The following is a 13,908-nucleotide window of genomic DNA, read 5'->3' as shown; positions in this document are numbered from 1 at the left end:
TCCCAAAGAAGTTTTATTTTTAATTTAAGAGGTGCTGCCTTAAGTTTATGATATCATCTTCTCTGGCAGTTCAGAAAGGTTGATACCATTAGAAACGTGGAATGTTTTGGGTTGGAAGGGACCTTAAAGACCATCCAGTTTTAACCCCCTGCCATGGGCAGGGATGCCACCCACTAGATCAGATTGCTCAGGGCCCTATCCAGCCTGGCCTTGAACACTTCCTGGGAAGGAACATCCAGAACTTCTCTGGGCAGAGCTTTCTCTGTGTTCAAGAAGTTCATGCTGCACCAGCTCCAACTGTATCCAGCAGTTCCCCTGTTTTTTGTGCTATCTAATCCCTGCCTGCTGAGCCTGTACCATGTTAGGCCCTGGGAATGTTACTGCGTGGAAGGGACTCTTCCTTCTGCTCTGTGATACCTGCCAAAGAGGCAAAAAACTATATGTAAAAAAATGAGGTTTTTAGAGCTCTCAGTCAAGTACCTTTCATTGCATCAACACTGCTCTAATTCTAGGAAAAACCATCCGACTTGTGCCAAGCTGACAAATTGTATTGCTCATGTGAAAGTGCCTGCTGTTGTTATTCATGTGTATGGCACAGCAGTTCTGAGCACTGTGCAGAGAAAACACAGCAACTTTCAAGCCACTTGGACTTCTATGAATCTTTTGGGTTTTTTTCCTGTGTGGTTAATAACACTTTTTTCTTTCTTCTTTCGCCTCTTCTGCAGTTTCAGCTTCTTGCCTCAGCATTATTTAAGTCTGGCTCGGATTTCACGACTCTTGGTGAGTATTGTGTGTCACAGGAATTATATGATGTTCCATCTGATAATTGCTGTTAGTTTCTACTGGATTTTATATCAAATATTGTAGTTGCTATGAACATTGTAGGCCCTTTTTCATTTTGAATATGCAAAGTGCCACTACCCAGCCATTTGAGAGGTTATTTATAATGACCAGTGTCCAATGCCTCGAGCCCATATTTAAAACATCTGTCAACATCAGTGGTTTTAAACCAGTGCCTCCCGGGATCATTTTGTGTGTCTTATTACATCTGATCCGTTGCTGTTACCCAAGTAAACAGAAGCTTTGGTCAGAATAAAGCACCTCCTGTCATGTCACTTTGGAATCTCACAGCATGGCTACAGCTCTGTTTGCTGTGATAACTGCAATTCCTGGAGTAGTTTGGTTCGCCCTGTTCTTTGCAGAACGAGTTCTTTGGGCAGAATGTCAAGAGCGAAGAAAACAGTGGCGTGAAGGGCTGGAAACAGGAGGGCTGAGCCAAAGCCATGATTTGTTTCGCTCCTCTGTCCAGTTAACTCTTTTACAGAGCTCAGAGATTAATCCTGGGAGAGCTATAGGAAGGCTGTAGGCACAACTCACATCCTTGTAGCGCTGGGTTGTCCTTACGTTACCGAGCTCTCGCTAAGAGTTTGGACGACTTCAGTTTTTCATGGAGGCAGAATTCCCAACATAAGAAATTGAAGGAAGGAAAAAGCCCACGGCACTGTCTGCCCGGCTGGATGAGGAAGCTCTGCTGAGCTGGCGTGGTTTGGAAGACATCTAGTTGATCCCGTGAAATTAATTTTGTTTTTAAAGAAAGAAAACAGATGTTTCAAAAAAGTTGGATTTTTCGTAGTCACAGAATGGTTTGGGCTGGAACGGACTTTCAAGTTCATCTCATTCCAGCCCCCTGCCATGGGCAGGGGCACCTTCTACTAGACCAGGTTGCTCCAAGCCCTGTCCAATCTGGCCTTGAACACTCCCAGGGATGGGGCATCCACAGTTTCTCTGGGCAACCTGTGCCAGGGCCTCACCACCCTCAGAACCTTTCCCTGGTTTTAAGTGTTGTAGAAGATGAATTAGTTGTTGAATCAGTTCAGTACTTTTATCCAGAGTTTGGCTTTACAGATAGGATGCACATGTCAAGCAGTGCTTCTAAAATAAAACAAAAACCCCCAACCCTCCTTGATTTGATTAACTTGGTTGACTTTGATTAACTGAAGAGTGAGTTCACTGAATTAAAAAGCATTCCTTGGAGATACCAGTGATAGAAGTAACACAGAGCAGAGGAAATCATTGTGTGCCTGCCCTATTGTTCTTGCTGTTGATGGTTTAAGTGTGATGATTTGGATAAAAAATGCAGACCAAACCCTCCCCTCTTGGGGAGGCAGCACTTCAGAAACCCAGTTTGCAAAGCTCCCTTGTGCCAAGATGCAGCCAAGGTCCCCTGTGCAACTCCAGTGAGTAAATACCTGACTTGGAACTCCTACCCGTCAGCAGGACTTGTCTCAAGGAAAACTCCAAGCAATCCAAGGAGCAGTTCTGGTTATGGCAGTGAAGATAACGAGGAAGGCCTGAGGACAGAAGAAATGAGGCACCAAATAAAAATAGCTGCACAGATTTTGTTTTCTGGGACATCAGAGCAGCCCCCTGAGAACTCCGTTTCTTCAGGGCTGTCAATGAGCTTGACAGGCATTTGCTTATTACTTTTTATGGCATTTTGATGGCAGTGCTGGCTTGGGGTGACGTGAACTCTGTGTGTATGTGCACACAGCAGCGGGGTGGAGGGTTGGCAGCCTTGTTAGTGGAGACAGAAGTAGCAGACTGTTAACATCGATCCCAGGTGGACAACTGGCCTGTTCCACTGAGCATTTAGAATAGGGAGAACTGACTCAATTTCCCTGTTTCTTCCTTCCCCAGGATTTTCAGATGTTGACCACACGTATGCCCAGAGAACTCAGCTGTTTGACACACTAGTCAACTTCTTTCCAGACAACATGACCCCTCCTAAAGGCAACCTGGTGGACCTCATCACACTGTAACGGAGCAATCACTGGACACGTGGAAGAGGAAAAAAAGCATCCATTTTCAGTATTTTAATTTTTTTACTGCATTGATTGACTGCTGGGATGAAGTTAATATAGTAACCCCTAGGTGTTTGAAAGGGGTTTTATACTTGTATGGTGAATCCCTGGAGCTTTTCCCTTGGAGTAGGTTAATAAAATGTAACTGACGTACTTCTGACTAAATATATATATTTTTTCTGACTTTGGATTTTGAGTTAGCAAATGTAAGATGAAAAGGTGGGGGGAAAAGAAAAAAAAAAATAAAACCCAGTCATGTAGTGATCTTTTTGCCTGTGGGGGAAAATTGAGATTTGTGAGTTATCTGGGATTAAAGATGATGGGTTTTATTTTGGGTTTCCTGAGGAAGAGGGGGGAGAAGTTTTCTTTCCTCATCTGTACCTCATGATATATTGCTTTATGCTACAACTCCATCCTCAGCAACTGAATAACTTGCTGGCAGGACACTGGCACACATTGAGGTAAAAGTAATTTATGTCTTGAGTCTTGTAATCTTGTGTCATGGGGCGGCGAGCGCGTGTTACAAAGCGTCTGTCTCCTCGCCCCAGAATCAAGCTGACAGTCGTGTCTAACTGCATCTGAGACTCGATCTAAGCTGAATACCTACATCCCTCTCTTCTGTTCTCTGGAGCCTTCCACTTAAACCTGGCAGGCAAGTGGGAACCTCAGAGAAACCGTTGGAAAGCGGGAGCGCGGCCGTCAGCCGTACAGGCCCCTTTTCAGGGATCGCTCTCTCTGCTGCTGTGCTCTTCTGCTGGGAAACCACAGGGGTCCTCGGTGAGCCCGGCAGAACTGGGTCTTCCACCACATCCCCCCCCAAACCTCTGCAACCTGACCCTGGGTTGGGTGTAGGATTTCTGAAGCAGATTGTCTTCGTTTCCATGTGCTTCTGTGTGCGTTTGTCTGTGTGTCCGTGTGCAGAGCGTTGCTCCCAGCAGCTTGTCCCTTCCTGTGCAGTGCAGCTCACTCATCAGTGCATTTTAGACCTAGATCTGAATGTGAGGAGGCCTTCTTAGCATAAATCTCTTTGAAAACCAGCTGATGCATATGTGTAGAAAATATATTCTTCCTCCTCGCTGAAAGCCTTCTTTATACACACTGTAAGGGCTTGGTGCTGCACTGTGAAGTGGAATGAAGGACACGCATACCCAGCACTAGAAACTGTGCATTTGGTGTCAGTGAGTGTTCAGTACACACTGGCAGATGTAAATATTTATATGAGACTGCAAAGCTTTATGTCCAGCAATGTTCATGCCAACTGGGTATCGTTGCTGCACCCGCTGAGGCCTCGTGGCCCCTGTTGAACCTGATGGAAAATCCTTTGTGTTGCAAAGATGGACTCTTGAAATAAAGAGTTGGTCAAGTGTCTTTTTCAGAGCTCGAGTGTCTGCTTGCTTTGATTGCATTGTATTGCCTCTTTATCATGTTCTTTGTGTGACTTTTGTAGTCCTGCTACGTTAGAAATAAATTTAAAAAAAACTCATAACTAATGTTTAATCACTTAGAAAGGAACAATATGTCAGAGGCCGGGCTTTGCTTGTCTTCAGGGAGGACTGCACAAAGCAGTGTTTTTAACCTGTCACTTGAGACCGTTCAGACATTGTACACTTCAGTGGATGGCAAATCACATGTCTGGGGAAGACTCCACTCAGTGAAGGAAATGAAATCTGATGAAATCATTTCTTTGGAACGTGGCAGGTTTTTTTCCCATTGATGTGGAAAGTTTTACGTTACCGCTGGGCTTCATGATGTGCTACCTGTGCTGAGGCTTTGTTAACTAATTAGAGTTTATACAGTACAAATGTAGATATCAGAGGAATATTTCCAGCTGAGGTGTTGCTTCCTTTGAGGTTGAACTGATCACTTTTAATGCAACCAGCCAAAATGCTGCAGCCCTCTAGTACGTAAAATTTGAGTGCTGTTGTGCTCCCTTATCACTTGATCTCATTGCCTGTGTGTCCTCCAGCTTCAGTCAGGTATTAAATGCTTTTTGTCACAGTTCTCTAATCAGCCAGGCTCTTCATAAATTTTTATGTGTGTCCGCCTTGGATGACCACATATGAAGCCAAAAGATAGACGTGGCTGGAGCGCACAGGAGAAGTTTAGGATTGCCAAAAGCTGTGAATGGCGTTGGTGGTGAGCAGTGCATGGTGTCAGGTCTGATTTGTGTCACAGAAATTCGATCCAAACTCGTTGTCCTCTGCGTGGGGGGGTGCCTGTGAAGCCTGGCAAGCCTCGGCTCTGTGTTTTGTAGCACCGTGTGAATCGATGGTTTGTCGGAGTTGCTTCTGCAGGACTGACAGTCCCAGTTAACGAGGGCCCTTCAGGATGATCAAATATTGACCTGCCTTTATCCCAGGCGGATCGATGGGGGCTCACACCAGTGCAGTTCATGGATGGCAGCTGGTGATTAACCAGCAGAAAATATTTGCTCAGCCTCTGAGTATTTGTTGAGCAGCAGAGGCACCGTGTGGCCAGAGAGGTTAAGCCAAAGGAAAGGCTTCTTGTGGCTTTGCCAAGGGTCTTTCCTTCTCCTGTGACCTTAAAGCTAGGAATCAAAATTAAATGATTTTTTTGCATTGGTGTGTGCTGCACTGCCTGATTTTAAAACCTAATCAAAAATTCTTGCGCAGTGAAGTACAAGTTTCCTTTCAAAATCAGCCATGGGTTTAATTGCATGCAGATCTTTAAAGGTACTGGTGATATTCCAGGAAAGCATTAGATGTGCTCATTACAGAAATCCCGAAGTACAAACAGAAAAGAAACCCACTGGATCTGAAAACAGCCACCTGAAAGTGTTTCACAGCCCGGTGCATGCCAGGTTTATAAATACACAAACTGTGCGTGAGAAGCCTTCGAACCTCACCATCACCGCTTGCAGGCTGTGTCTGAGGCTGCTTTTTAGCTTAGGCAAGACAAACGTACTCTATTTGCCTCTACCTTAGGTTATAAGGTGACTTTGTGTATGAAGCTGACACCACATAATCTTTGCACTACAGTAGTTTTATCTGTAAATTCCATGTTAACTTGTAAATAAGGTATTGCAGAGGAAGGTGTCGTTCCTTGTCAGAGAGGGACTCATTCACGAGGACTGGGGTCTTTAAAGCCAAAGTTGCAAGGTTCTGGCAGGTCTTTTAAAGCTGGAGGAAATCAGGGTGGGATAAACTTGATACAGACACCCAGACTTCAGTCCTGTTTTAGCTTTTTTAATATCCTTTGAGATCCATGAGTTTAGTTCTTCACTGGCAGTGACCCTTACACTATCATTCAGTAGATCATCTCTTTGGAAAACAAGAAATTATTCTTTATATTGTTCCTATTCAGTGACACATTTTCTTAGAGAAATAAAGCCCTACAGAACTGACTTTTTTGGTCATTTGGATTAGGTAGAATTAAGTGAGTTTGTTAATTTTTGTTTTATACAACCCCTCCAAGTAGTCACAAGGTAGAAGTTCTTAAGAGTTCTCCGAAAATGACCTCTCCAAGCAAGTGCTGCTCTTACAGCATTACCCAGAATGTTTTCATGTGGCAGAAGGACAGAGGATAAAAGTTAGGAGACCTTAGCCACCTTCTTGCCATGTTTTTTTGAGGATCTCATTGATTAATATTGATCCCAGGGAGGCCTGAAGGGTGATGCAGAGTGTTCACTGAAATTAATTGTAGTTTTTATCTTCTGTCTCTTTTAAAGATATTTGTGATGTGTTTGTTCTTATCATCTCTTCCTTTTGCTGAGTATAATGAGGAAGGAGAACTTTGTCTTGGAAAAGTTCAGTTTGCCCTCTCCCTAGATGGCATCTTGTATGTGTAGTTAAGGTAGTCGGATCCAGTTGTGTGAATAAACATCTGGAATTTGGTTTTTGTTTGCCCAGGATGGCTCTATGTGAACACAGGAATGTCCTACCTAGCTCAGGGATCAGGATGAAGCTTCCTACCAGAACATCAGGTTAGCAGAATCTCACTCTAAATTTGGAAAATCAGTCTGGGAACACCCAATTGGAAAATCTTTTTTAAGGTAGAGCCTCATGCAGTGGCAACTAGAGTGAAAGTAGGGAATTTTCCTAAAGAGCATAGAAAAGCTTCCCTTTGTGAATTGGAATGACAAGAGTTAAGTGAAATTGCTGAAACATTTTTAGTCATTGATTATAACAATTTAACCTGGAAATTTGTGATTTAATGACTAAAATTTAATGATTGAGGAGTCAGTAAGCAAATTAATTGGACCCCCCTATTTGCAGGAAGGTGGCAGAGGTGTGGGGCTGGTGGCCAGGGAATGCCACGGCCTCATCCGTGTGTTCCTTTAATTGGCAGCCGTGAGCGTCCAGGTCTCCATTAGCCGTGTCTTCTTCCAGAAGAGACTCCTTCCAAAGCCGAGTAACGAGTCTGGAAGAGTGTTTTCCATAGGGCTTTGTGGAACAGCTGCTTTCTGAATCATTTTCCTGATGTGTGCAGATTTTTCAAAGGGAGGTTTTTTTGTGTGACGGAGCCGTACGTTGATCTGGCCCTGCCGTGCCAACCTGCACTGGGGAGTGAGGGATTTCAGAGCAGTGGCCCGAGCAGCACTTGGAAACTTGTTTTGCTGCTCTTACTGTGAAAAAGATGAGCATCAGTGCTGCTTGTTTCAAATGCAGGAGAGTAACGCAAATATTATTAGTTTTCTTGCTGCCTCCTGTATTTCAGAACTGAGAAAGAAATACTTTTGTAGAGCTCATCAAGTGAAGCTTGTAGTTTGAATTACTTCTGTGCAGCCTCCACCTCTGTGCGGGCAGTAATTCTGTGGGTGGAACGCTGTGCCACTTCTGGGGGAAATGGCAAAAAAATCATTAGATACGATTCCATTCGGTCCCTTTGTTTTTACAAGTGGAAAAATGTCTTGTGAAACCTTGAGTCCCCGTGTATGCTTTGAATTTTAGCTTATTAGTTGGCTCGGAGTTAAGGAATGTTTGGCTATTGTCAAGTGAAGTCCTGACAGTAAAAGCAGTTCATGTTATGTCTCTGGAAGTGCTTGTGTTGTTTTATAGCTGTATTTATTACAGAAACAGAGGTGGGCCCAGTTAAAAATTAAAATTATTGGTGTTTTGATTTAGGGAGAAGATTATAGAAACTCTGAGCTTGGCCTATTTTAATAAGTACATGTGATAATTTGGAAATGGGTCTTATTTTGTGAAAGGAGAGTTTAAGAACAACTATATGACTTGTTCTTGGTCTAGATTGTAGTAGTATATAAGCTGTAAATAGTGTTGAAATGTAAATGTGCTGTCAGAAGCTTGTTAGTGTATCTAAAACTCCTGTGGGAATGGGAGACCTGATCATATCCTGTCATGGAAAAGGTTATACTGGAAATGATTTGAGTTGTGGTAATGGCTTATAGGCAAAATCCCTTTTTTACTGAAAGCCTCTATTATAATGAAAAGTTGGAGTGGAAAAAGTAGGTTTACTGTACTGGAACCATGATAACAGTCCATGGCTCAGCACTTGGATCAATTGACTCCAGATGCTTTTGTCTGTAGGCAGTGGATCCAAGTGTGGTTTTGGAGTGGAAGCCAGTTAATGACCTGCTTATTGCTGTTGGAGAGTCCCCCAGGAAAACCTCGCAGGGAATGCCAGCAGGTATCCTTTTGGCATTCCTGGCAGAGGTCAGAGAACTGGCTGGAGTTTGGGATTATCCACGTGTGCTTTGGTTATATATGTGAACCTGTTTGCGTGGGTTGGATGTAATTCCAGCTGTATGGCTGAGGTGTGGAGATCTGCAAGGCAGCATCTTCCCCAGACACATATCCTGAAGGTAACACATTGCTGCTGTCTCCTTTGCTTTCATGGACTGAATTTGATAGGGTTGAACTCCAGGCACTTGCTGTGACCCAAATTCAGTGCTCTGCTTCCAAGCCGCTCACTGGAGCTGCTGTCAGTGGATCACCTGGGTACTCTGAAATCTTAATTTATACTTGGTGCAGACAGAACTACATGTTGTCCTGGCTTCCAGCTGTTTGCTCTAAGTCAGCACAGCTATTACTGGTGACCTGGAGACTGTGAGTGCTGTCAGAAATCAGCCTACTGTTCAGCTCCAGCATGGCATCACAGTTCATTCCTGAAAACAGGAATATGAGTGAATGGCTCAAAACTGGCTCTATCTGCTTGGATTTTTTGATTTACTATTAATTTGAAAGGAAAATCTTATCACGAGCAGATATGATGGTGAAAGCATGGTTCCTTGGCTATTTCCCCATTTACTCTGACTTTTCTTTCCCTGTGTGGCTTTTCACTGCTGTTAAAATGCCTTCAGACTTCCCTGAGTTTAATGGATACCAGCTGAAGAATTAGAGGTTAGAGCTGCATGGTGGTTATTGAGGCAGCAGTTTCTCCATGTCACACCATCCTCCAGTTGCTTCCTTTGCAAAACTCCTTCCTGCTGCCTCTGAGACAGTCAGGGAGGATCCTTGTGATCTACATTGTTCTTTCCAGGGATGTTTTTCATCCTGGGTAAGGACAGGGAAGCGTGGGAGCTGATTTCCCACTGCAACATGATTTACTTGTGCCCCTCCATGACCCCACATTCAGTGCTGTCATAAGCCTTCCCTCCTGTCTCAGGGTTTGTTTTTCTTGGCCCCAAGAGGGTAGTAGTTGTTCAACAGAAGAAAAAGGGTGATGAGACCAACCCTCAAGTTGTCCAAGGTTCCTGGACCTGCTTTCATCACCCCAAATCTTTCACTGGTGGAGGCAAGCAGCTGGTATTGGGGTGGGGGTTTGGTTTATTTCTGCAGTGTAGCAGGGCAGGGGGAATGGGAAGAGAAAGATGCTTAGGGATAATACAGTAGTGGCTCATGTGAGTAGGTGTGTAAGATGTGATCTGTCTTTGTGGAAGGACTTTGAAGACTCTTTAACAAGTAGTTCTGCTGTTTACACCTGATTTTTTCATGTGAGCCGGATTCCCTGGCTCTTTTTCCAATGGAAGTGATGCAATACCAGGATCTTGGAGTCCTGGAGCTTCACCTCAAGCTTGGTCCCCCTCTACCCCAAGGACACCAGAGAGACTCATACAGATTTTACTCTCTCTCCAGTCCTTCCACAGTGATGGCAAGAAAGCCAGATGGGCTTAACCTTGCTCCAACAGCCCAGAGGTGGTACAGCACCATCAGCTCTGGCTGCCTTAAGAGATTGTTAAAACCTAAAAATGTTCTCAGCTTTCTAGTGAAAGCTGCCAGTGAGATTAAGGGAGATCAGGTGCTTTTTAATTAATGTGGTGGGGGGGGGGAGGCCAGACCACAACAGTGACTCTGGTGGTAGCAGTCATCTCCACATCCCAAATGCCAGTGGATAGGTTTTTCTCCCCAGTGATGAGAAAATACACTTTAAATATCCTGACTTAGTAACCAAGGGATTCAATCAATTACTCAGTGTTTCACTAAACACAGAAGTGCTGCAGCATGTGAACAGGGTTTGTTCCTTAGAGAAACCACTTAGAGGCTGAAAAGTTTTTTGGGTTGGTGATAATTAATTTTTTTTTTTGAGGTTTTGACAAAAATTTCGTCTCTTAGGGGGAAAATGGAAAACTATTGTGTTGCTGACTTGGTTTCCTCTCTTGTCTGCTGTGGTCCCCGGGAATGCAAACTTGCAGTGGTGAGGGAATATTGCCTTCATCTCTCCCTCATCATTCCTATCCCTCCTCCCCTCCCTCCCGTTGATGTTTAGATGTGTGAAACACTTTTCACTTCAGAAGCTGCTGTGCTGGATCTTGGAAAAGAAAACAAGCCCCTTGTTATTAGTAGCTGTTACTATTTACCAGAGCTGTATTTTCTGCTCTCTTCCAGCACACCCTCCTCCACAGCAGGAAATGAGGGGATGGTGGGGAGACCATAAGCCAGAGAAACGAGCTTAATTATACAAACAAATGTGTTTATGGGAGTCTTGGGTCTTGGAGGCCTCAAACTGCACAGACCACTTTGCTGAGGGGGCAGAGAATCAAAGTCTGTGGGCTCATTCCCTGTTAATTACAGATGACATTCCCGTCCTTGTGGGGCTGGTGGTGGTGTGCATCTGGTGTATTCAGATGCTGAGACGCACCGTGTCTCATTTTGGAGTACTGAGCTTTGTTAAACCTTCTCCCTTTGGAACTGTTGCCATCATCCCTCTTGGGTGAGTTGATAGCACAGACAGGATCTGGAAAGCTTGGGATCAAACAGCAGTGAGCTGGCTGGGCACCATTACCTGGCTGGGATGGGTCTTTTGGCTGTTTGTCGAGCTGTTGCTTCTACTCTGATGGTAGCAATGTACTGTGTGGTGGTTTGTTTGTCTGGACCTTCAGTGTTCATTAGCTCGTCCTCTAATCCTGTGTGTGGTCCCCGAAAGCTGGTTATGCCTACGTAGTTCTGGAAGCGTGAGTGTCCACCCCCTGTCCACAGTTTGGCCCTTCTTGTTCTGTTTTGGCAGCCAGCTTGAAGCCTTTGCCTCTCTACAGCAATCCTGCAGCCTCTGGTGTCCGTCTGAATTCCCGTTGGTGTCTGTCCTGCAGTTGTTGTCTCAGACACCTGAGCACAGGAGAGCTGAGCTGAGGGGTGTGGACAGCCCTGGGCTGGGAAGGAGCATCCGTGGGGTGATGAACACTGTGAACTGCTCATGTGTTTCAATAGGCAAGTTAAATATTGACTAGTCCTGTGTTGAGCCCATGGTGATTACAGGAATCATTCCTGGACTCTGGTGATTCCCCATCCCGCCCTTTTCTTTACGGATGATCTTTGTTCAGCTCAGAGTGTTAATTTTCTTCCTTGGCATAAATCATCTTTGATGATTTCTGGGTTGGTGTGTGAGCCCCATGCTGTACATAAATGAATGAGTGACACGAGGAATATCTACCAATGTAGTTATGTTGTATGTAATGTACATAAGGAGAGAATGTATTTTGTTCATTTTTTTCTTAATAAAAATGTATATGCCAGCAAGGGTGTTTATTTAAGGTCTGTTTGTTCACATATCGCTTCTGAGAACGGAAAAATGTCTGTGAAGGTGCTGTAGTGGTGGAGAAATTGTGAAACCAGTGGTGCATTACGTCTGGCCTTGTTCCCTGACATCACTGGTGAGCAGAGTCGGTATCCCATAAATCCAGTGTGTTCCTAACATTTACAACAACTTTTATTGAGGAGGAACACAGAGTTAGAATATAGGCTGCTGCAAACCACTGATTTTTAATACTTGACTTAAACCAAAGTCCTTTTTGCTTTTTTCTTCTTTACATGAGCTGAGACTTAACCTGGAACAAAATGTTTTATTTTGGGCACTTGGAGGCAAATAGAGATGAACTGCCCACGCTGCTGCTGCCCTCGAGTGATGCCATTCCCTGCTTACGGATGTGAGGTTTGATTCCCTCCTCCACAGCCTGACCTGAGAGCGAGGAGAGGCTGCAGACCAGGAGTGCGTTGGGATGAAATGCAGAAATAAGGATGAGCTTCCTCTCCCTTCCCTCCGTGAGCCTGAAGGCACCCACAGCTCAAACAAGTGCTCTGGCCGTGGTGGGGCTGCCCTTACCCGCATCAACCCAGCATCCCACCCATCTGAGTCATCTGTTTTATAAATTAAGATAAGTTTTCCACCGCTATCATACTTCCTCCTGCATGGGAAAAATACCAGTTTTTCCATGGTTGACTACCAGGAAGGTCTGGGTTGGTTTTGCTCCTGCTGGTTCAGTGTCTTCCCATGTAACATCTGCAGAGCAGAAGGTTGTGGCTCTGGAGCACAAGCCCTGCCCACCCCCTTCTCACTCAGCCAAGAAACGAGTCTTTTACTTAAGAATGTTTATTGACAGAAATACATGATGCTTTCAAAATATATTTGTAGGAAAATGCAAGAATAATCTCTACAATCCAGTTCCTCAGTAAATTCCAGTGTAAATCAGACTCCTGTCCCCGTGAGAGATGCTGCTACACAGTACATAAGAGCTCTAGTATATGTGCAAGGTTCAACAGGTAGCCACCTTGGGAATTAGATTTTCCTTCTCCAGTCCCTTATGAATTATGACTTCTGTGTGTCTTCTGTAGGCAACAGTCACAGTTTCAACCTCATCAGTTGGGTCATGGCACTGAGAGCGGGAGATAAAATGGTCCTAAAGTATTTACACGTTCCTTGTGAATCTGAAAATAGAAAAGTCTCTTGCAAGGACCTCTGAGCTGCTTGTAAAACTCTCTCCCAAAGGTAAGAGCAATAATCTCTTTGTACAACGTGTCGGATGTTAAAGCTGTTCTGGGGGAGAGAAGAGGAGCGTGGGGAAGGGAGGAGGGGCAGGGAGGGAGGAAATGCCTTTGTTTATTATTTTTGGTCTAACAATTATGGCTACAGCTATGAAGGGAAGGGTTAAGGCCAAAGATGCTCATTGCTGCATTTCCTACCTGATTTTTTTTTTTTTTTTTCCAAGAAGAATGTTCTCAACATAAAAAAAAAAAAAAGTACTGTTTTCTTTTCCTGTGGAAATAGTTCTTTAAATAGGGGAAGGAAAATCTACTATAAAATATTAGTGGTTTAAAAATATGGTGTCTGGAAAAATAAATAAATGTACAATTCCTATTCAAATATAAATCACTATAAGCACTTGCTGAGCAGTTCACTGGTCTCTGCTCGGAAAGATTTAAGGTTGTTTGATCTCAAGCCTTTGTAGGGTTCTCCTGGAAAGTCTTTGGACCTGATTCATTAAAGCACTTCGGCATCTCTTTGCTGGGAAGGGGGAATCTTTAGGCACATGCCAAAGCCCGACTGCCTGGAGATGCCCTGCCAGGGGTGTCCTCATGGAACACCAGCCCCCTGCGACCACAGCGTTGCTGCTGCCCCGTGTTTTTGCTGTTTGTTGTCTGGGAGGGACAGAAAGGTGAGGTCACCGACCTGCTGCTCGTCTCTCAGGGCAACTGGGAAGCCAAGACACTCGTGGAAGCTGTTGTGGATACCCAGACCGGTTCTCTGAGCCTTGTGGCCACGTTACTGAGCTGAGCTTTATGCTGCCAGAGCAGGGACAAAGCTGTGGCGCAGGGTTACCTGGGCGAGAGGTGTTTTCCTGCTTCCTGTCAAATTC

General features: G+C 44.5%; 1 protein-coding gene across 2 annotated transcripts in view; it reads left to right on the top strand.

The window, feature by feature from the left end:
- MKLN1 (muskelin 1) overlaps nt 1-11,794 on the top strand; it is a 102,708-nt gene extending 90,914 nt beyond the window's left edge. For both annotated transcript variants that reach the window (XM_027710054.2, XM_039383487.1), the window contains 2 exons: nt 726-780; nt 2,698-11,794. In XM_027710054.2, the coding sequence (XP_027565855.1) occupies nt 726-780; nt 2,698-2,819 (177 nt within the window). In that variant the 3' untranslated portion in view covers nt 2,820-11,794. The remainder of the gene's footprint in view (nt 1-725; nt 781-2,697) is intronic.
- The last annotated feature ends 2,114 nt before the right edge of the window (nt 11,795-13,908 follow it).

This window comes from Pipra filicauda, unplaced genomic scaffold, assembly GCF_003945595.2.
Source record: "Pipra filicauda isolate LSUMZ 115617 unplaced genomic scaffold, ASM394559v2 scaffold311_size1313980_pilon, whole genome shotgun sequence".
Lineage (NCBI taxonomy): Eukaryota > Metazoa > Chordata > Aves > Passeriformes > Pipridae > Pipra > Pipra filicauda.
Note: the sequence above shows the minus strand (reverse complement) of the source record. Positions and strands in the feature narration are given on the sequence as shown.